This window comes from Psammomys obesus, unplaced genomic scaffold (assembly GCF_907164565.1).
Source record: "Psammomys obesus unplaced genomic scaffold, mPsaObe1.curated_primary_1811, whole genome shotgun sequence".
Classification (NCBI taxonomy): Eukaryota; Metazoa; Chordata; class Mammalia; order Rodentia; family Muridae; genus Psammomys; species Psammomys obesus.
The window spans coordinates 19,616,179-19,641,472 of record NW_026591598.1 but is presented as its reverse complement, the minus strand read 5'-3'; the positions used below and the strand labels follow the sequence as shown (position 1 = coordinate 19,641,472).

The following is a 25,294-nucleotide window of genomic DNA, read 5'->3' as shown; positions in this document are numbered from 1 at the left end:
GCCCAAGAGCCCTGCCCTCCAGTGTGACCTGAGCCGTTCCCTGTGTCACCCTGGTTACTGGGATGGGGGTCTTCATTTCACCCTGCCTCCCCCATGAGGTAGCACACAAAGCTAGAAAGGCCTTTGAAAGCCCCGGGGACCCAGTGTGACAGTGTCCTAGAGGAGCTGTATGCTAACTCCTGTTGACCTTCACTGTTTTAATTACGTCCGTGTGTGTGTGTGTGTGTGTGTGTGTGTGTGTGTGTGTGTGTGTGGTGTTCAGAGGACAGATTGTAGGGGTTGTTTTCCTCTTTCTACCGTGTGGGTCCTGGGATTGAACTGGGGTCATCAGGCTTGATAACAAACCTCTTTACCCAGTGAGTCTCCTCCCTTGTGTGACTCTTCAGTAGTGGGGTGTGTTGTCCAGCAGGGTGCCAGCACCAGCTAACAATGCAGTTGCAGATCTCGATCAGGATTCTTGACCTCTTGGGCCTCCATCCTTGCATGTGCCCTGTAGGGCCCTGGGGAGGCTTTAAATGACACGCAGGAAACAGCAGGCACGGCATCCGTGTGCAAAGTTTGCAAAACTCCTGCTCCAGAGTCAAGCCGCCGGAGCAGGGCAGCTGCCTTGGGCAGTGCTGACCCCTAGTGGCGAGGACCATCCAGGCATGGAGACTGCATCTCCTGTTGATGCTTCCCGCAGTCCTGTGACGGGGTGGGTGGGAAAGACCCTGTGTGCCCAGCTCACCCCGTCCTTGTAGACAGATAGATGAAGTATGTCTTGGTGCTTTGAGCCGTGGCCTCAGCATCTTAGGGGTTCCCTGTACTAGAAAGTAGCCCCACCCCCCGGCTTCTGCCCCTAATATACCCACATACAGTCTGCTTGGCTCCTGCCAAAAACTTTCCACTCCCCCCTCCTCCTAGCAGCTTCAGACCCTCTGCTGCTGGGGGCTTGGAGCGCTGGCACAGGCAACATCTTCTGAGAGACGGAGGGGGGGGTGCTTTACCTGGGCCCCCGACGGCCACATCCCCTTCATGTGTTCCGCTGACTGCACATCCAGCTCTGTCTGGATTTTGGTCACGTGATCATATATATTCATCCCAACATAGAATTCCCAAGAGCTCAGTGCTCCAGGTTCAGGCTTCTCCAAGGAGGGTGGGGACGCAGAGAGGAGAAGTGGGGGAGGGAGGTCAGAGTTCAAGAGGCGCCCCCAGCACTGAGTCATGTGTAGTGGGAGGGGTTAGTCAGAAACGCTGTATCAGTCGCTGCTGGTTGGAGGCGGACCATGGCGGCTTCCTCCTGAAGCCCACCCAACCCCAAGAGAACTCTTTCTCAGAGATCTCAAGTCCTGCATTGCCGGAGTGAAAGTCCCTCGGGGATCTAGACACGGGATCCCTATGGGGTCCGTCAGTTGTCAGGCAGTGATGTTCCACTCCACGCAGAGGGCCCACGCCCGACCCAGCCGAGAGAGCAAGAGGGGAGGGGAGGGCGTCATTCTCAGGCCTCTTTCTGCGTTGCTTGATCTGCGAGTTGGTTTGGGTGGTTTCTGCATTCTGTGTATGTGTGGGAGATATTTGCAAGAAGAGGAAACCATGGTGGGCCTCTCTTAAATCTAGTTGGCAAGCTCCAGAGAGACCCCATTTCAAAGAACAAGATGGGTGGCTGGCTCCTGGGGAGCACTATTGACCCGCAGCCTTCTCACACACATGTTCATATGTGCACACATGGGCCTACACCCCCGTGCATGCACACATACATACACCCACAGAGTCCTGGCTTGTCCTTGGAGAAGCCAGGCGTGATGAGCGTGCCGTGGGACTTCCTTCTCACCCATAGGTGGGTCTCGCTTTGCTCTTAGTGGCAACTGGAGTGAGACCCTGGTGAACTCGGGTGACGGCTGCAGTACAGGCACATGGCTTGCGCCACACTGCCGGCGGCTCACTCGTGTGGAAGTAGAATCCTTGGCTTTCTTGCCATGGAGGTAAGAGGTGCCAGGCAGCTTCAAGAGGCGTCCACTCCGGTTACATCTCCTTCTTCCTGTCTCCCGCTCTTTCTCCAGGCCAAGCAGTCCTTAGCCACACTGACCAAGGATGTTCCCAAGCGGCATTCACTCGCCATGCCTGGCGAGACGGTGCTCAATGGCAACCAGGAATGGGTGGTGCAGGCCGACCTCCCACTGACTGCTGCCATCCGGCAGAGCCAACAGACTCTCTACCACTCCCACCCGCCCCACCCCGCAGACCGGCAAGGTGAGTCCTGCCTGGCCTGGGCCAGCAATGGGGCCAGCGGGAAAGGCAGCGCTGGGGCTGCACAGGACAACCTATGACTCCCATAACTGAACCCACTAACACGTGGCCTTCAGGCATAGCTGGATCCAGAGGCTCAGACCAGTTACCTTCATTGGTCAGCTTGGGTCACATGGCCACATGGCCACACGCACCCCCAACTCATCACAGTGTCTAGGAGAGCCAGTGCTCTGACTGGCCAGCCTGGGTCACTCAGGCCTCCTTGGTGGGAGAAGGTACTGAGCTCCTTGACTGACATCTGTGGACCGTCCATAGGTTACACAGAGAGAGTATAAATGTCACATGTGCTCTCTCCAGATACTTAGTGGAGTGCCAGGAATCCATTACCTCCATCTCTGGTACATGCTCTGATCCAGACTCCCTGCCATCGCACTGTGCATCAGGGAGCGACCTTATTCTATTGAGGGGTCCTCTAGGGCAGTGGTCCTCAACCTGTGGGTCACAACCCCTTTGGTAAACCTCCATCTCCAAAAATATTTACATCACAATTTATAACAGTAGCAAAATGTTGGTTATGAAGTAGCCACAAAAGAAGTTTTACAGTTGGTGTCACCACAACATGAGGAGCTGTATTAAAGGGTTACAGGAGGCCACAGACAATTAACAGAATCCCGTGCTGCCTATAGATGGATCATGTAGGGTAATGGCAGGTGAACCGTGAGGGGAGGGGCCAGGGCACAGGTTCACACTGCTGAGTTCACACCTCTGCTCTGCTACACACAAAGGATGTGACCCATGACCTGATACAGGGCCATCTCTTCCTTGGGTGTGAGGGTGCCGGATTCTTGCTTCAGTGTGTATTATGTGTCTGTTGGCTGAGACCTCCCTCCCTCCCAGGGTTGTCAGAAAGGTAAAGTGTACCGAATTCCCAAGTCAGGGCCTTCGTAAATATTAGCTGCCCCTCCCTGCCAGCACTGTCCTCCCCGACAGCTGACACAAGGGGCCTCAGAACCCCTGCTGTAAACAGACTAGCCTCCAGCAAACGGACCGCTCTTTGCTGACCCTTGCAGGGATCCCCCGAGGGCCTTTGAAGCCGAGGTCAGAGCTGAAGACCTTACAAAACAGAAGTCCAGCTCTGTCCCTGGGCAGGGATGCTGAGCCCCAAGGGCAGCTATCCCCACCCCTTCCCCGGCCAGTCCCAACATCCAGGTGTGCAGGTGGCTTCCTAGCCTCTGTCTCCCCTGGCTGCCGGAGCCAGGGGTGCTGTTGAAGGTGGGCAGAGCTTCCAGCCGTTTCGGAATTAATAGAATGGTAGGTGACTTCAGATCACGGCCTTGGGCTGCAGGGCCTCTCCTTGGTGGGGCTGACACTAAATGGGGGTCAGCCGGGCCACAGGACCCACCCTAGGCCCCTCCTCCTCTGCTGCCCTTCCTTTCCCATTACCACCTCAGAGCTTTTTATTAAACATGGCTTCCCCGAGAAGCCCGGTGGCCCTCTCCTTGACCTTAGTTCTCGTCCCCTCCCCACCCACACCCATTCCCGCTCCCAGCCATCGCTGGGAAGGCATTTGGCACATGGTTCCCGTCCCCTCGCCACTGCATACACCACAGTAGGCGTGTGTCTCAAAGGGGCTGGTGCTGGCACTGTTCTAGTCTGCTTTAGGCTGCTGTGGTAAACACCGTGATAGAAGCAGCTCGGGGAGGAGAGGGTTATTCATCTCACAGCTTGCAGCCTCGTGAAGGGAAGTCAGGGCAGGAACCTGGAGGCAGGAACTGAAGCAGGGACTGTGGAGGATTGCTGCTTCCTGGTTTGCTCTCCATGGCTTGCTCAGCATGTTTTCTGTTTTAAAATTTTTATTTATTATGTATACAGTATTCTGCCTGAATGTACATCTGTACACCAGAAGACGGCACCAGATCACATTATAGATGATTGTGAGCCACCATGTGGTTGCTGGGAATTGAACTCAGGACCTGTAGAAGAGCAGACAGTCCTCTGAACCTCTGAGCCATCTCTCCAGCCCCCTCAACTTGCTTTCTTATACCAGCCACAACCATCTACCTAGGGGTGTCACTACCCACAGTGAGCTGGGCCCTTCCAAATCAATCCAATTAAGAAAATGCCCCCCCCCAACACACACACACACACACACACACACACACACACACACACACACACACACACTTGCCTACAAGCCAATCTGAAGTATGTTGAGGTTCCCCGTTCCAAGATGACTCTAGCTTGTGTCAAGTTGGCACCAAAACCAACCAGATGGGCACCTCCATAGTTCAGATAATAGAATTCACTCAGAAAGTGTGAAAAGCATGCCTGGGGCCATACAGCCTATAAAGGGACTCACCCAGACTGGAGCTGAATCAGAGCCACCAAACAGCAGCTTCCCCCATTGGGCCACATGGTCACTGGTGGCAAGTACTGTCTGTTAAGAACGCTTGCATGGAGGGGGCTCAGAGGTGATAATGCTCTCTCCACACAGTGCTGGCCCTGGCATGTGGGAGAGGGCTACAGCAGGGCCCATGGGTATCTGGGCTGTGGCTTCTGGGATAAACCTTGCATTCCAGCACTGTTTATTAAGTGCCTACAAAGAGCCAGACACTGAAAGCCCAGAGAGTGAATGCATAAAGGGATCCCATGGTGCACTCAGTGCCAGACAGCGCATGTATAAAGTCTGGCGATAAGACTGGCAAAGGGGACTGGGAGGGCAGTTCAGCTGGTAAAGTTCTGGATGCAGAAATACAAAACTCAGAGCTCAGTCCTTGGAAGGGAAGAAGCTGAGTGGGGCGGTGTGTGCCTGTAATCCCAGCCCTAAGGAAATCAACCCTGGAGGGTCTCCAGGGTTGGCTAGCCAGCCTACCTAGCTGAATCAGTGAGCTGCAGGCTCGGTGAGAGACCCTGTCTCACAAAACAAGGTACCCAGGGCTGGAGAGATGGCTCAGCGGTTAAGATCAATGGCTGTTCTTGCAGAGAGCCTGGGTTCAGTTCCCAGCACCCACATGGAGGCTTACAGTCTGTGGTTCCAGTTTGGGGGGATTTGATGCCCCCTTCTGGCCTCCACAAGCACTGCGCACACATTGTGTACATACACACAAGCAAGTGCACACATACACATAAATAAAGGTAAAATTTAAAAGGTGGAGAGTGATTGAAAAAGACACCTGTCAACCTTTGACCTCCGCATGTATGCACAAACGCCACATGGAATGGGTGGTTGAGCCCTGGCTCCCCTGGTGGTTTAGGTGTACAGGGATTAAGCATGCCAGGTCTGGGGGTCCAGGAGGAGGGGAATATTTTTTATCCCCAAAGTGGCCAAAAGCCTGTGGCTCTGGCTTCATTGTGAGGAAGGCAGGCCACCCTGGTCTTCAGGGGGACAGATGACAGTTGCCATGGGCTACGAGAATTGTTGGACTGTTTCCGAGACACCAAGGTACCGGGGAAAGCAAGGAGCTGGCAGTGTCCTGGGGTTGTCGGGACTCTGCTGTTCAGTTGTGGGTAGGGTTGCATAGCATCTAGAACTCTTCAGATGTGACTCTGTGGGCTCTCACCTCCCCGGGTAGGAGTAGCTGAACTGGATCAGGAAGGGGGAGGGTCTCCCCAGCAGCCTTAGAACGTGCAGGGCTGTGGTGCAGAAGGGAAGAGTAGGCCACCACACTCACCTTCCCTCTGACTTGTTATTATCCACGTAATGGGCGTATCGGGTCGCCTCTCACATGTCGCTCACTCACCAGCTGCCCCTGTTTTCCAGCGGTCAGGGTGAGCCCCTGCCACTCAAGACAGCCTTCCGTCATTTCCGACGCATCTGCTGCCGAAGGCGACCGGTCATCTACACCGAGCGACATCAACTCTCCACGGCACCGGACACACTCCCTCTGCAACGTAAGGCCAGCAGCGGCAGGGCCTGGGCGCTTGGGCCCTGCCCAGAAAAGGCGGGGCCGTGGGTCGGGCTAAAGATGTGCCCGCTCTTTCCTCTCGTCCACCCAGGGAACGCCGTGGCGAAGGCATTTCCCGTTCTGTTCTTTCCTTTTTCGAGAAGCAGTGGATGTGGGGAGAGAAAGAAATGAGGCCTGTTTCCTCCTGTGCCCGGGAGGGCAAGCAGGGTCTGCGCAGCCTGGAACCCCGCCCTGTGCACCCCGTCTTGGGCCCTGCCTGGGACCCTGGGCCTGACTACAGGACTACCTCCCCACCCCCATAGCACCCACTCTCATCTTTCACCCTGGAATGAAGCAGAATGCTGTTTTAATTTTGAGATTCCAGTAGTTTGGCACATGTTTGGTCCTGTGAATTTGGCTTACTTTTTTCAGTCAGACTTTTTTAAAAATTATGTACTGAACACCAGCAGCTAAGAGATATGAGTCCTCCAGGAGGGCTCTGTCCTAGTCTGCTTCCTATTTGCTGTAACAGAATGACTGAGGCTGGGAAACTGGTAGAAGAAATGACTCCTGTTAGGCTCTACCTCGTGAAGTTTCCGTGACGTCCCACGTCATCACGCCGGGGGGCCGGGCTTCCAGTGAGCTAACCTTTGGAAGACGCTCTCCAGCCATAGCCAAGCCACTGCAGGCTCCCAAGCTAGTGGCTCAGACGTCACTGGATGGCTGAAAACCATGACAGCCTCCAACAGGCATGAAGGGTCAGAGGTGGGGACCACTTTGAATTTTTGTCCCGTCAACATAGTTGATAACCCAGAGGATTTCTCTCCCATGTCCTAATGACAGAGATGCCCCACAGAAGTGTCTTCAGATGCTAGGAAGGCTTTTTCTTTCTGATTGATTGACAGATGATTTTTACTTTACGTGCGTGAGTGTTCTGCCTGAATGTGTATGCCAGTTCACCGTATTATATATGGGTATACATGGTGCCCATGGAGGCTAGAAGAGGGTATCAGATTTCCCTGGAATTGGAGTTACAGGTGGTTGTGAGCCACCCTGTGGGTGCCAGGAACTGAACCCGGGTCCTCTGCAAGAGCAGCAAGTGCTTCTTAACCACTGAGCCATCTTACCAGCCCAGGAAGGCATTTTCAGAAACTCAAGTAAATATTGCTTTGTTAACCAAGAGAACATCTGAAAACCAGTATTTGCCTAGGACACTCAGGAGAGAGACGTGCTATGAGAGCCTGTAATGAGCAAGAGCATAAGGTCATGAAAAACAGCACTTGGCTGGGTCCAAGTGAGGGAAACCTTTCTCCCATCCGCAGTAACCTCGAAAAGTACTCATTATTAAAGCAGCTAGGATTACAAGGGCTGGGTTGTCCACACTTCCTGTGCAGAACCAGAAGAGCCAAGTTCAGTCCCCAGAATCCATATAACAAGACCAGGCACAGTGTAATCCCAGCACTGGGGAATTAGAGGCCGGAGGATTCCCTGGGCTCCCCGAGCAGCCAGTCTGTTTAGTCAGGGAGCTCAGGCTGGTGAGGGACTGGGTCTCCAAGAACACAGTGTGTGGCTCCTGGGGAGTGACACTAAGGTTAGCCTCTAGGCTAACACTCACACACACACACATGTATAAGCACACATATACATACACAAAATCACTAAGAGACATCCCAGCCCAGCCTGCTTCAGCGACCATAGGATTCCTGGCCCAGAAGTTTCACATTGCCCAAGGCAGAGCTAGGATCCCTTCTGTTCTGAAGGCTGTGAGGAAGGCTGTGTCTTCTCCTGTCCACAGACTTGGGGGTGAGGCTGGCAAACCACAGACAGCAAGGGAAACTAGTCTCTGTCATCCATTTTCAGCTGAAAGGACCAGAGTGGACAGTGAGTGCCCTACCCGTACCACACAGGTGGAGAGTCCCAGTGGTAGACACCCCTGGACAGACGTACTCACACCCCCCCCAAAAAAAAAGAGCACCTTCTTAAGGGCCTCGCCTACTTCCTCCTGCTGACCCCAGGGGCCTCAGAGACAGGAATGCTGCTGACAGGTTCATCCCCGGGGGCACTCCCAGCCACCAGAACTGCATTTGACACGGGCTAGGCAGGGTGTGTCAGCACATGCTGCAGCCTGAGGCAACTTATATATTTGGGAAAGATGGTGCTTCACGGAGGAGCTGCCTCAGCTGCCTGCAGAGTGAGTTTTGTCTGCAAACCTTGAATCTGGACCGTAGGCTGAACTGCCTTTTGTTAAATCTCTCCAAGCCCCCTTTGCTCCCCATCTCAATGGGCATGCACATAGATAAGCTTAAAAGCCAGAAAATGGCCCTTTGTCCTCAGGGGTCTGACCTGGTACCAACAAGATCGATACAGGCTGGACTAAAGAACACCTCACACCAGGCCACCAATTAGAGCAGGGGAATCAGATGTTAAGAAACACTGGTCCAAATGACATCATTGATTTGTTCATGATTGTGCCTGCAATTCCAGAAACAACCACCAGGAGTCTCCCTAGTAACGCCTTTTGTAATCTCAGTGGGCTGTTTTACTCCCAGGTAGAGCAGACATGATTCAGGGATGTAGTGAAAATTTTTGCACATCCACAGGCTATCAAGGGTCCCTTCCCTGCCCACTTGGAACATAGTTGGCAACCCATGGAGATGTCCTATCTGCCCACAGGCTATCTGACAGGAACCCCGACCCGTGTGAGTAGCTTCCCAGACAGTCCTAAGGCTCAGGACTCAGTGTGTGCTTGCTGTGGAGCCCTGCCTAGAAAAACAAAACAAATAAACAAACAAACAAACAAAAAGCAGAGCCAGGAGAAATCAGATACTCCGAATTTGAGTCCCAACTCTACCTGTTACTACTCTGTGAGAGATAGTCGGTGGATCTCTACCTAAGTCCGACTAACATTTCCTGACACAGAGCCCTCCACAGAGAGCCGCTGTGTTGTTTCAGGGTACGTTAGTGACCATGAGGTCTCCCGAGTCAGTTGTTTCATTTGTTGTTATACTTTTGTTTTTTAATTCTTTTCAGTGCTGGGGAACAGAACCCAGGCTTGTTAGGCCTGTCTGTCACTGATCTCAATTCCCTGCCCCCAGCTCCTTTGTTCATTTAAAACAAACAAACAAACAAACAAAAAACTAGCAGAACCAATCTTCAGTACCTTCATTCTATCACATGGACCCATTAAGGCCGGAACTTAAGCCTCAAAGGACTAAGGGTTGAAAGGCCAGAGCAGGCAGGACTCGGGCCCCTGGCCCCATCAGCCAGCTGTGTGGAAGGGCCAGAGGGACGTGCCGGTGGGATCTCATTGCAGAGGCAGGGCAGCCCTGGTGGAGTCGGTGGCTCCTCTCCAGGAAAGAGCCTCATTCTCAGGGGCCATCTGTCCCCTCATGAGTCATGTGTCTGTCTGCTGCTTCATCTTCTTCTCCTTTGGCTACAGGGCGACAGTCCCGGCCCGGTTCAGAAGAGCCTGCACAACCCTATTGTACAGGTGTGTATAGCTTCCCTGGATGCCTGCCTCCTCCCTCCACCCCAGCTTAACCTCTTCCGGCCTCGTTGCTCTGAACCTTCAGTCACCCCATGCCTTTTTTGGACTCCCAAGGTAGAAAGGAATAGGTCCCCTCTGAGTCACGCGTGTGCTGGCCGGGCTTGGCGTGTATTCTGCCTGGCCTGTAGACCCACTGTGCACACCACCACACATCCTGTATCCCGCTGCTGTGGTCAGCATCTTCCCCTTGCAGCTAGGCCTCTGAATTACTGTAAGCTTCTTTAAAAGCAGAACCACCAGCACGGTTTCTTTTTATTTTGTGTTACATTGGTGTTTTGCCTGCGTGTATATCTATGTGAAGGTGTCAGGTCCCCTGGAACTGGAATTACAGACAGTTGTGAGCTGCCATGTGGGTTCTGGGACTTGAACCTGGCTCGTCCACAAGAGAAGTCAGTGCTTTTAACCACTGAGCCATCTCTCCGGCCATTTTGCATGCAGATTCTACTGAAGGCAGATTCCCACCAAGGCTGGGGTCAGGGACTGTATCCCAAGACATTCTAAAGTGTTCCGTGAGCCTCTCGTCTATTTTGGAGCCTTTCTGTGATAATACCAACCACATGCCATTGTGTGAAGCTCTTGGCCGTTGGTAAAGCTCTCTGCAGGTGGTACCCCCAAGCTCCCCAGTTACAAGGTCATTGGCAGTGTTCTTAGGCTGGCCACATCCTGCACTTGTCGTGTGCTAATGATAGCTCTGTACCCAGCCTGTCCACCCTGCGTCAGAGTGACAGCGGGTGGTGGTCAGGTTCGTGGGTGTGTTTCTGCAGGCCCTCAGTCATCCAGCTGAACCTAAGTGTTAGGACTAGTCCGGGCAGCTGGAGCAGCTCCTGCCCGCTACACGGGCGTCGACCCAGGACCCGGCCTACACGTCTTTGTCCTGACTCGGGACGGTCTTGAGTGGGTTCTGTTGCTGTCTCTGAGAGGCTTTGAAACTAATTTGGGTTTGCCCGGAGGGCAAGGGACAGAGGCCTGGGATCCCAGCCCCAAAGGCCAGCTTCTTACCTATGTCCTCCATGTTCGCTGTGTTCTTGACCACGGGAAAGCCTCTGTCCTCCCTGTCCGTCCTTCCATCTGCCACTGTCCCCACCAGGCTAAGTTTCCCTTTGTTCTTCTCCCCTCCGCCTCAGTCACTAGAGGATCTTGAAGACCAAAAACGGAAAAAGAAGAAAGAGAAGATGGGATTTGGCTCCATCTCCCGAGTCTTCGCCAGGGGGAAGCAGCGGAAGTCCCTCGACCCGGGCCTCTTTGATGGTACCGCCCCTGATTATTACATAGAGGAAGACGCCGACTGGTGATAACCCACCACCCTTCGCCCACTGCCCACGGGCGTGTCTGTGTGTGGATGAGCCACGGAGCGTGCGAGAGAGTGTGCGTGTGCATAGGGGCGCGGAGCCTGCGTGGGGTGTCCTCGCCCTCGTGGGTGTGCATAGCCGAGCGCCTGGAGCAGGCCCAAACACAAATGTGACACCACCACCACCCCCCTCCGCGTCGCCACCTCTGTAATCGATGTAAATATCACAAACCGTGTGTGACTCTGTCAACCCTGTTGTCTCCAAGCGATACAGTTGTGTTTGTTTCCCTCGTTTGTTGTTTTTCAGTGTTTCGGGGTTTGTTTGGTTCTCTTTTGTTGTTGTTGTTGTTGTTCATTTGTTTAATCTGTTGTATTTTGTTTTTAATTTCCCCCTTTCTTCTCCCTCCTCCTTTTTATGAAACTTGAACACTTGAAGGACTGCTGTGTATTTGTAAATAACAGAAGTAGTGTGCACTTTGTGCTCGTAGCGTCCCTGGTCCGGCCGCTCCTCCTGCAGCCCGCCTCATCAAGGAGGGTCTGTTTTCCGTGTCTCCCTCCTCCCATCCCTTCGGTGTGAACCTGCGGGACCAGACCCTGTTCTCGGGGTGTGCCCAAGTCACTTTAACCACAAAAACACCCCACCATTGTCGTCAGGGTAAGGTCACTCTGCAGAGATTCGTGAGCCCGGCCAAGGAGTCTTGGCTGGGCTACAGTGTTTGTAAGGGGGTCGTATGGGCTCTTTTTAATGGCCTGCCTGTTTTTAAATTGCGTTGCTGTTTCTTTCTTTATGGAACAAAAAGAGAGAAAGAAAACTGTTGGCGTTTAATTTATTTGCACAAATGCAGAAAACGTATTCTATCTAAATTATTACGTAAATATCGGAATGTATATTTTTCCACGGGGTGGGCGGGAGGCGGGCGTTTCTTTTGACTTCTCTATTCTGTGTTCATGCCGCTGCAGACACTGTGCGAGGTAGAATTCAGGTGGCTAGAACTGGGGACCTCAGATGGCCAGCTTGCTTATTCTCTTTTCTCTTTTTCTGTCTCTCCCGGCTGCTGCCCTGCATGAGAGGACTCCCACCTTTCGCTCTGGCCTTTCTATATATTCTCTTTCTCTCTCTATATATATATATATATTTATTTATCTGACATACAGAACATGACTTCAGTGAGCAGAGCACTAACAGGCACATTCCCCTTCTTCTGGGCTTGACTTTGGAGCCATGTTGATTGAGTCTGGGAAAGGACAGCCTGGGTGGGTCATATCCACAGGGTCTGGCCAGACATCTGGGTCAGCTGGGTAATTGGCCTCTGCTGGCACACACGTGCCTCTCCGTCCTTAGTTTATTTCACACATGGGCCAGACCGATGTCAACAGAGATGGCCACCTTCTGGAAAGGGCTGTTGGGGACAGCATCTGGCAGGTGAACCCTCTGCCCTCCTTTTTTCCAGTTGGCTTCTTTGGCCATGCATGGACTCTGTCAGAGTCCCTGGAGCCCTGTCCTTCAATAATATCAGCAGCTCACATCCCAAGATGAGTCCGAAGTGGGCTGGCAGGTACCTATGCCTGTTTGGGGGCAGCATTGTCCCCGCAGGGCATTACCAGGGCATAGAGAGCCCACACATTTCCTGCCAGTCCTGCCCCGTCCCTGGAACTCAGTTTCCTCTCTCTCTTTTTTTGCCCCACCCTCCACCCACTTTCCACCAATCCTTAACCACTAACAGCCCAGTCCATAACCCCTTGTGGCCACCATGGTGCTCCCGCTAACAGAAGCATTCTCAACTCTTTGAAAGAGATTTCTCAGTGCTGGAGGGAGTATCTGGAAAGTATAGGATCTTGTACCCAAAGTCTCTAAAACAAGTCAAAAAGCCCCCACCAGGTCCCCTCTTCCCTCCCAACCTGGCCCAGAGGCCGAAAGAGAGCAGGCAGGGTCACTAGTAGCCTCCCTGTGTGCACACCCTGTCAGCTCAGCTGACTGACCCATCCTGGTGGTGAGGGAGAGAGGCCAGAGCTGGCAACAGAAGGAGGGCTTAGAGAACACTTCCCCACACACACTGAATTTTTGGGTTTTACTTTATTATGTTTCTTTTTTTCTTTTTCTTTTTTTTTTTTATGATTTCCCCTCTCTACTTAAAAGAAAATAAGATTGCAACCACTCCTGGTAATGACTCAGTCATTCCTTTTCATTTCAATTTTTTGGAAATTAGGAGGTCATCCTAAGAATTACTAAGGATGATTTATTTGAGAGAACCACGTCAAATAGGGAATGAGTTGTGGATAACTATAGATGAGAATGACCTTTTCCTGTGGGAGAGGTTTCTCGAAGGCATGGATGCAAAATATAAAATATTAAAAAAATCTAAATAAAGCTTATTTTAAAATATGATGGAATTCTATGTGATTTGATTGTCTCTGCGTTGCTCCAAGGGGGAGCCTCGTCCTGCTAGGAGGCGCAGCTTGCATGACCACCACTCAGTGAAATCCCTAGGCTGGGTGATGACAGGAAGGACCGAGGAAAGCTGGCGGGGGGCTAAGTCCCCTGAAGCGGGCCAAGCCAGGTGGACTCCCAGAACCTCTTGCCTCTGCCGCATCTCCTGATCCAGAGGCGCCATCAACATTTGGGCTGCCCACACCTCATGGGCCCTGGTGCACAGAGGCCCTGCCAGCTTTCATCGCCCCCTTCCCCTCACACTTCATTCGGAGGTCAGAGCTGTCGCAGCGATTTTGAGGTGTATTTCCATTCCTTGGACCTCAGCAGACCTCTGTATCCCAAATTCCTAGCTGGACAGCCAGGTGGCTTAAAAGAAATGTTGGGGCCCAAGGCAGAGTAGATGAGGCTGTTTTCTCAGCTTCCCAAGATTCCCCAGATGCAAAACTCTGGTTTTCCCATATGCCCCAGGAAGAGCCCATCTAGCATGGAAGAGCCACATCCTGGTGGTAGCCAAGGCCCCCAGTGTCTGTTTTATGCCCAGAAGCAAGACTGGTAAGGATGCACTTGAACGCCTCTTCCAGCCATGCTAGCAGAGAGCATGGACAAAGACAAACCATGCTCCAAGGACCCCAGGTTAGTGAAGTCACAGGGTTAGGAATGCTAGGGGCCATAAGGAATTTTGGCCACCAAAGTTCTCAATGGCCATGCCTTTAGAGGGGAACTTGCCAATGCCAGACACATCCCTAAGCTTTTATTCCTGCAGTGATTCTAGCCAGCAGCCAGGATGGAGAGTAAGCCACAAGGTTAACCAAGGTAGGCAGGCAGGCCTGTTGACACCTGAGATACAGCAGCCTGTGTCTGACCTCATGCAGACATTACTAATCAATCCAAGAGTAGCCCTAGACCTCTCACTTTAGAAAGCCTCAGGTATCAGTCAGATTTGCAAGGATGAAGTTTATTTCTTGTCCCAGAATTAGCCTGGCCTCTCAACACCAGTTTAAAAAAAAAGGAAAATTTAGGCACAGAAAGGAGTGATTTGGTCAAAGTCTGAGCTGGCCCTCATAAAAGTCTACCATTCAAGACTGCTGACGCCAAAGCACCTCCTCTGTGCTTCTCTGTTGTCAGGGTCGGTCTTAGGGGTGGAGCTCAGAGCTTTGCTAGCTAGCTACCACTGAGCTAGAGAACCCCGCCGCTACCTCCCTAACAAGATTCTCCTCCACGTTAGTCTGTTATCTGAGATTGGAGCAGGGTCACCCAGGGCATCCGAAGCCAGCGTTCCTGTTGTGCAGGTCGTATGCTGTTCCTTAGAAAGGTGTCATTCATTCTCCAGGTACTGAGTGACTGAGTGCTCAGCCTTCAGGGCTGTCGTCGGGAGCCTGGTGCTTGCTCCCCCACTCCTACTGCCAGGCTCCAACGGTCGTAACCAACAGTAACAACGATTAATATCTAACACTCACTAAGCATTTGCTGTGGGCCAGGCCCCATGCCGTGTGTTTCCCGTGTATTAACTTCCGTTAACCCACAGCCTATGTTGCCGATGAAGAATCTAAGGTTATGTCACATGCGTAATCATGGCGATTGTAGGTGTGCATTGCTGGGCCTGGATTGTGCACTGCTGGGGACAGAACCCGGGGTGGAACTGAGGGAGTCTGTGGAATTGGGAGGGGCCAGGACCTATAGGTATATGCCCGCCCTCAGGGGCAGCTTCCTATTCAGCAGGATCTGGCCTAAAGACCCTACCCTAATCTCTCCAGCCCCCACCCCCACTTGAGCGCACAGTGGCCTCTCATCCAGTCTGGTACTGCTTGACTGTTAGAGTGTAATGTTTCCCATTCACTTTATTCCTTGAGCCGGAAGTCCTACCCGCAGAGGAGTAGGCCCAGACTGCATGACGGAAGCAGGCAGGGGTCCAGCGCCAGCTCTCCATCCTTCTTCCTGGCCGAAAGGCCACCGGTATCACCTGCATTTGTCCTGTTGTCCAAGCCCAGTCCTGTCCTACCTGAGTTATGGACCTGAGAGCCAGCTCCACTCCAGCAGGGTGAGGCCTGTGGCACCCCAGTCCTAACATAAATCAGCAAGTGGCTGGAAGCTGCCTCATCCCAGCACTCTGTCGTTCTGACACTGCTATTGTGAACCCAGGCAAGGGCTTTGGGGAAAGGGGGCGGTGGTATAGGGCATTGAAACGAGATTCTTGTGTGTGTTAGTCATGTATGTTATCACCAGATTTCATTGCCCGGGACTCCTTTTTTTTTTTTTTTTTGAGACAGGAACTCAGGGAGTTAACTAGGCTGGTCTTGAACTTGAAATTCTCCTGCCTCACACTCTCTGGTAGTTGGTACCATCAGGCATGCACCATCAAGCCTGGCATTCAGAGAATATGGTTTTGAACACAGCAAACTTACACTTTAACAAAAGAGACCTCACAGAGATGCTGCCCCCCCATCCCTCTCTGATATGACAAATGACTCAAACCCTTCCAACGTGGATCCCGACTAGGTGGGGGTCCCCCATCCTATTTTCCAGCGGATAGAAATCTGGTAAAGGATGGCTGCAGAAGTTTGCACTATAAAACAGTTCTTCGTGAGCTTTGGAAAGAACCCCGATGGCAGGGTGGTGGTGGTGCACACCTTTAATTCCAGCACAAAGACAGAGGCAGATAGATCTCTGAGTTCAAGGCCAGCCAGGGCTACACAGAGAAACCCTGTCTCAAAAAATCCAGAACCAACCAACCAAACAACAACAAAAAGCATTTGTATGATGATGATCCTTAGATACCAAAATCGTGGCATGCTTCAAAGTAAGTTAAGGGGTCTGCCTCCGGGATGGCAGTGGGGTGTGATGGCCTCTCCAGCTACCCTGCATGGCATCCTGAGGCCCAGATCTGGGAAGACGCTTGACTAAGCAGAGAGAACAAGGTCCCCAAAGGTTTAGCATTTGAGAAGCAGGACTGGGGCTCTGGGAGGTATCTCAGGGGTCTAATGGAGTGCCTGCCTACCAGGTACGTCCAAAGCTGCACAATAACAACGCTCGGGAGATGAAGGCAGGTATCAGAAGATCAAGGTCCTCCTTGGCTGTGTAAGAAGTTGAGGCCAGCCTGAGCTGCACTGGACCCTGTCTAATGCACACGTCGGGGGGAAGAGGGAAGGATGGCACAATCCTAGTGAGTTTGGGGTTTGGGAACTCCCTAACGCATCCCCAGGGGTAGATGATGTCACTAGGGAATCAGACTGTGTGCAGTGTCCCCAGCTCAGGGGCAAGATTTGTCTGTGGGAAGCCATCACCTCATCACAAGGACCCAAGCAGTCCCCGGGAGGTCCCATGCCACGTCTGGGCCCTGACTCCCAGCTCTGCCTCGGCTCCTGATTTCAAGTTAGGCGTGTGGCCCGGGGACCCCAGGAAGCTATCTACAAAGGGATGTAGCCACTCCCTCCTTCTCACAAGTTCAGGGGTGAAAAAGCCAAAGCTTTTAACAACTGTGATTTGTGACCCCTGACTTGTGACATGTGGGTTTAAGTGCAGTGGGAAGTAGGAAAGGGGGCCAAGATACTTATGCCCCAGGAACCAACTATTCCTCCATCTGAAAGGACTAATTCAAGGCTGGTTCCTAGGGGGGCAAGGCAGGGCATGGGGTGTGCGAACTTGAATCCCTCCAGCTGCCAATCCCAAGTGCAAGTTCATCTCCAGGGTTACGACGAAGAAACAACCTTCAGCTCCTTTGGTCTGAGGTAGGGAGGCTAAGGTCTTGGGCATGGAGTCCCAGCAGCCGCCTGCCTCTCCAGCACAGAGAGAAACTTTGCTCGTGGCTGCCGTGCTGAGATGTGTACCCAGGGAAACCACCACTACCCAAGGCTGTGTCCTTGAAAGAGAAACTCCGGGTCAACAGGGTGTGGCTTTTATGAGGAGACGTGTGCTTTTATGTGGAGACATAGCCACTAGCCAGGGCTAGCCTGGTCTAACAGGTCTCTGTCTTGTTCACTATTAGTTCCTTCCACTCCCTTCTTCCTTCCAGGAACTCTCTGAAAGACAGATGCGCTAACCAAGGCTCAGAGAGATGAAAGTCTTGCCTAGAGTCACACAGCTAGGCAGAGGCAGGACCTTGTCTGGCTGCCAAGCGTCTACTCTTGGGGAATTGTTATGCGGTTGCAGGTGAACTCCTGACACCAAGGTCCCCGCCGGGGCCAGCCAATCAACAGAAAGCCTCAGAAAACTCCAGAAAGTCTCCCTAAGAGGGAGACCAAGCACTGAGGACCTCTATGGGACCAGTTTCTCAACTCAAAGAAGATGAGTCATAAGTTGAAGGTTTGCAAACTGTGTTCCAGGGAAGCCTGAGGGGTTCCTCAGAGAGCTGTTCAAGGGCTCTTAGAGCTGCTGAATGAACAACGGGCTGGGCTATAAGCTGCCTTCAGCCAGAGCGGAGTGGGGAGGGGGGGTCATAGATCATACACCAGCCTTCTGAATAGAGGGCCCATGACACAATAAGTGAGGGAAACAGAAAAGTTGGAAGTTTGGGGGACACAGGTAGACCAGTAGTCATTTCTAGGATGTAGCTGCCCCTGGCCTCAACCCACACCTGCCGAATTGGAAGGCCTAGTGTTGAGACCCCAGCTTTAGGCCCATACTGAACACGCTCTCCAGCACAGGCTCAGTGGAGCCCATGGTTCCGCTGGTAAAATGTGTCTGCCACCTGTTGCCAGCCTCAGAAGAGTCACAGAGAAGTTCCCAGTGTGGCGACAAGAGTTCAGTCATGGGACGGGAGGCAGGGACTGTAAGATGTGGGTTAGATCCAAGTTCTAAGCTTGCCATCCGCTATGGCCGAGCCCTAGCCCTCCTCATTGACCCTCCAGTGTTTGTTCTGAGTGACAAGATAGACCTGTAGCCTTAGCGGGAGCCATGGTGCCACATGGACAGCAGCCTGTGACCTCTGAACACCAAACCACAGTCGGGTGGGAGGGTTGGAGCAGTTAGATGCAGACTGACTGCAGGGGAGCCAGCAGCTGTCGCCCACACCCTGCCTCAGGCTGAGGAAGCTGGACCTTCCCCAGTGCAGATGCCTAACCCAGTTTGATCCTGGGATCTGTGACCATGGGCAAGTTGGTTCCCCTCTCTGGGCCTCAGGTTTTCTTAAAAGGCACATCAGGAAGAAGCCACCCCTCTGCGGCACAGCCTCCCAGAAGATCCTGTGTCGCACATTTGAGTGAAGCTTCTCTGGGATGGGTACCTATGGGCACTCCTCAGGGCCTAAATGTTTCCAGGGTAGGAAGAAAACTCAGGCCCTACAGAAGGCCACTCCCCACGGCCTTAGACTGTCCACTCAGCCCTTCTCCCCACCTGACACGGATGGCACAGTCCCTTCCTTTACCTTCCCAGGTAGATTGAGGGAGGCGGAGTTCAGAACGTTGGTTCTGGGTCTGAACTTGGTTCCAAATCTCACTAGCTAGGAATTTCCAACGAGTTTTTCAACTTTCTGGGCCTCAGTTTCCTCAGCTACACAATGGGGAGAATAAGATACAGTGTCCAAGGTTTCCGCAGGGGTGATGTCCACACAGCAGGTTCAGCTCAGACAGCGATGACCTTGGTTCAACTAGTGACTGGCCCTCAGGCAGGCAGGATGCCCCCTTGCACAGGTGAGAGCTGCCCCCTTGCACAGGTGAGAGAGGGTTGGCTAAGTGCAGCAGTCGCTCCCACCACCCAGCCAGCCCAGGTATAGGAGGTGAGAGTACAGGAGCTGAGGGGCTCTCAGTGAACTCTGCCCCGCCCCTCCTGTAACAGATGGGAGGGACTTGCCCACAGCCAAGGAGAGAGCTCATGTCTAACCCAGCCCTGGGACCCAGGGTTCCCATCCTCGGACCAATGCCTTGAGCTGCAACCTAGTATTCAGCTGGGAGGGGGAATGTTGTCAGTAAGTTAGAGGAGCTCTACTGTAGATCTTAACAGAGCGTATTCATTCCTGAAGGCCCTAACAGGTTTTACAGTGCACACGCGCGCGCGCGCGCGCACACACACACACACACACACACACACACACACACACACACACATCCAGTGCTTCCCAACTTTAGCTGAGCCCAGAACCAGCTCTTCTAATCTAGCCGTGTAGCTCATTCTCTGAGAAAGTCATCTGGCATTGTGGTCTAGCACCCTGTGCTGTGAGGTGCTGAGGCAGGGCTTTTCTGGGGAGGTCTCAGCACACTCTTCCTGGTACCTCTAGGGTCCATGTCTGCTGGACCAGTGCACCTAAGCCGTGAGGTGAAAACCAGGCGTGGCAGCACACACCTGTAACTCTAGCACCTTAACAGGCAAAAACGGGACTGGGATGTAGCACAACTGGAGGCTGGCCTGCCTGGGATGGATGAAGGCCTTGGCTCTGTCCTCATCCCCCTACAGGTGGCACACACCTGTAATCCCAGCACTCAGGATGGGGAGGCAAGATCAGGAGTTCAAGGTCATCCTCAGCTGCATAGTAAATTTGAGACCAGCCGGGCTACATAAAAACAAACAAAAGACATGAGGTGAGCCAGGTGCCAGGTTAGGCAGCTATACAGCTATAGGTGTAATATACATGTTCTGAGCCATGCCTACTGGGACACAGTGATCCCCACAAATTAGCTAAATGGAGGGGGGGAGGTTTCTTTCTTATTCTTCTGTCTACTATTCCAGCTAAAGGAGGAGCAGAGGCTGTTATACAGGGCCTAGGAGATGGATGGATGGTTCCACCCTACCAGTGTCTGGTTGTCTTGCCGTCTAGGGTCCTCTGGCACTGTGGGAGTTCTGGGCTGACTAATTGCTGTCCCTGAGATGGGCTAGGCATATTGGAGTCACATTCAAGTAGGCCCCTCTCCTGGACAGGACCGGCATCCTTTCTTGTTAGGAAGCTGGTATCTCTAGGGGCGTCTTGGAGCAAATCATCAGGACACCTTAAGAGCCAGGAAGGGGAGAAGGCAGCCTCTGACAGGGGTCATGGCAAGAGTCACAGTCACAGAGACAGAAAGGACGTAGACGAAGAGAACATGAGAAGCCGCTAGGACAGCAGTACTCAACCTATGGGTGACAACCCCTTTGGGAGTCAAATGACTCTTTTGTAGGGTCACCCTAAGACCGTCTGAAAACAGGAATTTACAGTTGAAATTCGTAACAGTAGCAAAATTACAGTTACAAAGTAGCAACGAAAATAATTTCGTGGTCGCGAGTCACCACAAAGTGAGGAGCTGTATTAAATTGGGGGTCACGGCGTTGGGAGGGTTGAGGACCACTGCTCTAGAGATCAGGGATGGACGTGTGAGTTAACCCTAGCTCCCTTCCCTTCTTGTACACTGCAGTGACAGCTGAACTAGCAGAATTGACGGGTATCCCCCTGTTGCAGAAAGGGGTATGAGCAAAGTCCAGCTCAGGAGCCAGTGCTGTGACTCATCCAGGCATCCAGTACCTCAGGGCCTCCGTCTCTCCCTCTGTGAGGGGGAGGTGGGACAGCTCGGCTGTTGCAAAGTTGAAACAATACATGGAGAAAAGGGTCTAACGTCACAGCCGCTTGTCTCTGGGCTTCGGGAGGCCCCGTGAAAGCATGCCAGGGCTGGTAACCAAGGCTGGGCTTCAGCATGGCCAGAGGCTTCTGCACGCAACGGGATTCCCTGGCCTTTGAGAGCTTGAAGTCTACCTCTCGGGAAGAAGCAGTGGATTGTGGGACTTGGCAAAATGGCCTCGAATTGCTCACATTTGTATCTTCAGGTCAGCTCTGATAGGCTATGCTACAAAATGCAATGTGGGACTCGGGCCCACCTCGGGGAGCTGGTCCCCATTGTTGTACTGTGTGTGCTTCATGTCATCTGTGCTTCCAGCTCAGGGGTCTTGGGAGACCCAGGCAAGTCAGTGTCACTAACAGCATCTGGCCCACACAAAGGGAGAGGCCTTATCCAGCCCTAGGAAGCCTGAAGAGGGTGCTGGCCAGATGTTTCCGGAGCTCTGGACCTTGCAGGAGGCCACAGAGGTGGTGCAGGCCCCCCGCACTTCAGCGTTAACAGTTAGTCTTAGAAAACATTGACATCAGCAAAGGTTAGGAATCCATGGCCCCAGTTCAGGTCCAGGTCCACAGCTCTGGTACCTCCAGGTTGGGTGGGTTTTGTGCTCAGATCCCTGGGTTCAGGCTCCCTCCTGTTGTCAGGACCTTGGACCACAGGTACCCATCTCTGTTCAGCCAGCGACCCTCTGGCCCTTCTCTACAGGGTAGCCACATTCCTCAGCAGGGTAGGCGCCTAGCCAATGGGGTAGAGGGGACAGGAGTCTTCCTTCAGAATGGCATTCTCAGGCGTTATCATCAGGGCTTTAGACAGGAGTGAGGGGTGAGGGGAGGGGAAGCTTCCTGTAGTCAAGGAATGTGGCCACCGCTCACCTTGTCTTCCAGAGTCCAGGGAACTCAGAGACAAAGCAGGGCCTTCAGAGTCCGTGAAGATGCAAACGGGCCTGGCAAAGTGGACTCCATGCTATCCCGGAGCCCCCAGGATATGTGCCCACCATCATGGATAGCTGTTCTAACCCAAGGCTTTGAATAGGGTGTCAGCAGGGGGCTAAGGAAAAAGCCTGCCTTTGGACAGGGAGAAGTGAGGAAAGCTGGGGAAAGACAGTGATGACACAGTGCCTACTGTACCAGGCATGTGCTAGGCACTTCACATAAACTCATTAGGCCAACCTGCAAACAGTGTCTCAGTACATGCCTACATGCCGGGCTGAGGGCTGGGGGCCAAGGATGTAGACATAATTTCAGAGGTAGCATCAGTCACCTTCATTAGTCCTCACTAAAGTCCTTGAGTTGAATATTGTCTCAGCCTCAAATAGGGATAAGCCGAGGCTCAGAGAGGCAGCGCAGTAGCCCAAGAAGACAGAATAAGCTAGGGGTGAGACGGGGTGAATACCCCCTTTCAGACAGACAAGCTGTTAGAACAGGAAGCTTCGGCTCATTCATTTCTGCGCTTCTATTGGAAGAGGCAGCTGGTGGGAGAGTACGATGGAAGGACAGAGAAGGCCATTGAAATGGGTAGAAGCTCCCTGGCATCCTCCGCCCCAGGCTGTGGCTCCAGGCGAAGGGGTTCATGGACTCTAACAGGGCTTCAGCCAGCCACGGGAGTGAACACACCATGGCATCAGCCTTGGCTGCAGGCACACCTTTGTCTGTAGGAATCAGTATGGGACAGGTCAAAATGAACAGCCATCCTTCTTTGGCGCCTTTCTGTAGTGTCTGGGCTGTAGCATCAAAGCTTTCATCACCGGGGAGCAGCTTAACTAGCCACTGCCCAGCTACAGACTTGCAAGCCTGCCCTTGATCTTCGTGCCATAACTAACCGAGCCTAGCTCTAGCCTAGGGAGCTTCTGCGGCCGTTAGCTGTGAAGTGTTTTGAGGTGGGAGAAGCTGAGGTGTGTAACAGTTTGCTTTAAATGGCAAGATGATCCCAGAGGAGCCGGACATTGTGATACATAGCCATGATCCCAGCACTTGAGAGATAGAGACTGGAGGATCGGGAGTTCAAGACCAACTTCAGCTACATAGGAAGTTCATTTCAGGCATGAGCTACGTGAGAGCCTGTCTTAAAACTGTAACAGCAAATCAAGATAACCCCAGCAACGGAAATGCTCCCAAGTGCCTCCTCCTGGTCTCCGAATAAGCTCAGCAGTAGCTACTATGCCCCAGTGGCCACATGGGCTATCATAGTGGCCGTGGGAAATTAGTAACTGGCTGAGCTAAGCCCAGAGTCCGGAGGAGGGTAGAGCATCTGGGCAGGAATGGTGTCAGGTAGGAGAGGCAGAAACATCGGCCTTCTAAAGAGGGACCCAGGGCCTCCACGACCCTTACCCCCTATCATCCCAACTCTGCTTCCAACAGCGAGCAGACTCAGCCTCACACAGTCTCTGTCTAGGCCCTCTGCTCAAAGATCCTCACTTCTCACAGAGTCCACCTTCCACGCCCACGGGTGTCAGAGCAGGGTTGCCTAGGAAACACGTCAGCGAAGAGGCATAGGATAACTGGCTGGGGGAGGACCAAAAGCAGGAGGAAAATAAACTTCTGTAACGGATTAGATCATAAGACCTTCCCAGATCAGGGTGTTACTAGGCAATAGGGCAAACTCCCGAGGAATAGGAAGTTTTTGGTAACTGGTTTTCCAGGGGCACAATTAAACTGGATAACTGTAATATTGGAAATGGTTGCCAAGTGCGGAGTGGGATGGGGGATTGCCCAGGGAGCCAATTCCTGTGTTGCAATGGAGGCGCCACCAAGGTGGAGAACCTCTGAGGCCAGAGCCAGGCAGAAAGCGAGAACCAGGTCCTTGGGAGGCGTTGGTGGCCACAGTAAAAGTAAAACAAAGCGTGATTCTGGGAAAAGCACGAGTGGTGGCAGGTCAAAGTGGCACTTCTGAGCTTCGCCGATTCCTGTGGGGCCCAGTGGTGTAACTGAGGGACAGGCTGGGGGCCTGTGCTTTAGCTTGCTAGCCCCAGGCCTCCAGAGAGCCTACCTGGCCCCGAACAGGGTGCTGTAGATTGGAGGTGGAACCTGGCTGCCATGCTGCCTGCCCAAGGTCCCCAGTAGCTCGATGGGGACCTACACTATCCCTGCTCCTATGAGCTGCCCTCCCCCCACCCATTTGCTGCTCCGATTTCCTTGGAGTTCTGGCAGAGTGTCCTCAGTGCACTCCTGACCACGTGGTGGCCGGCCACCACAGGCCACTTTCATGTCCTAGAGGGGGGTTTAAAAATAGAAACAGCTTTGGTTGTGAAAATGCTACGACATCGTTTCCTTGTCACTGACGAGCAACAGGGGCCTTTGACTGAGCCTGGGTGGCTGCTAGATCAGGTTGATCTGAGCACAGCCCTCGGGCAGTGCAGGCTACTCTGTCCTGGTTGGTGTGGGCATCCTGCTTGCCGGTTCCCTGAGGGTAGAGTTCAGGTAGATGGCTCCGTCCCCACAATGCACAGGACAGCCTGGGGGCAAAGAATGATTGGAGCCTCAATGTCAGTCACGTCAGGTGGACAGACCATGCCACAGGCAAAGAGGAAAGGACAAAGAACACATGATAGTCACGAGGGAGGGACGGCCAGCTGTGGGCTATGACCTTGGAGGACAGAGGTGGCTGGTGGGAGACCAGCCTGCCTCTCCTCCACCACCCTTCCTCTGCCCTCCTGCTTCCTTCTCTTAGCCCTCCAGGGCTGCCTTGAGAGCACCCTCCCCTCCACCTCCGCCCATCCCCCCCACCCCCCAGTGACATGCTATTGGCACGAAGGGGGAGAGCTTATACCACAAAACGGACAAGTTTTTGAAAGCTGCTGCACTTTCTAGAAACCTGAGAGCCAGTTGTTAAGTGTTTGCTTTGGTTTAGCACCTTGCTAGGTGCCAGAGACACCCAGGGCCACTTGCTCCTTCTCCCGTGGAAGGGTAGGCTAGAGGGAAACATGGATGCTGGTCCAATGATTTCAGAGATTAAATTAATTTCCAGGGTGAGAGGTGCGCTGTCAGAAAATGTCCTGAGTTAGTAAGAGCTTGCGTGCATGGGGGGGGGGGGGGGGGGGGGGGGGGGGGGGGGCACTAGTGATTGAGGGAAGGGGTTTCCCGGACAGCAACAGCATGTAAACAGGGTTCCAAAGATTGGAAAGGAGCTTGCCACCCTTGGGCTCAGGGAACAGAAGGGTCAACAATTTGAGAGCATAAAGCTTTCTCATAGTTGTTGTCAGTGGCTCCTGTTAGGGTCGGGACATTGTATTCTTGGGCTAAGACAGCAGCCAGCTGGCCTCTCCCTCTGCTGTCAGAGAACGTGACAAGAAGATCTTTATCTCAAAACCTCTGTATTCCTGTCTCTCTGTCTCTCGTCTCTCGTCTCTCATCTCTCTCACAGAGTGTGTGTGTGTGTGTGTGTGTGTGTGTGTGTGTGTGTGTGTGTGTG

The 25,294-nt window shown here is 53.0% G+C and overlaps 1 protein-coding gene across 2 annotated transcripts in view; it reads left to right on the top strand.

Moving 5' to 3' along the window:
• Kazn (kazrin, periplakin interacting protein) overlaps positions 1–25,294 on the top strand; it is a 912,709-nt gene that overhangs the window by 866,960 nt on the left and 20,455 nt on the right. For both annotated transcript variants that reach the window (XM_055611282.1, XM_055611283.1), the window contains 4 exons: positions 2,040–2,229; positions 5,987–6,117; positions 9,550–9,600; positions 10,782–10,905. In XM_055611282.1, the coding sequence (XP_055467257.1) occupies positions 2,040–2,229; positions 5,987–6,117; positions 9,550–9,600; positions 10,782–10,905 (496 nt within the window). The remainder of the gene's footprint in view (positions 1–2,039; positions 2,230–5,986; positions 6,118–9,549; positions 9,601–10,781; positions 10,906–25,294) is intronic.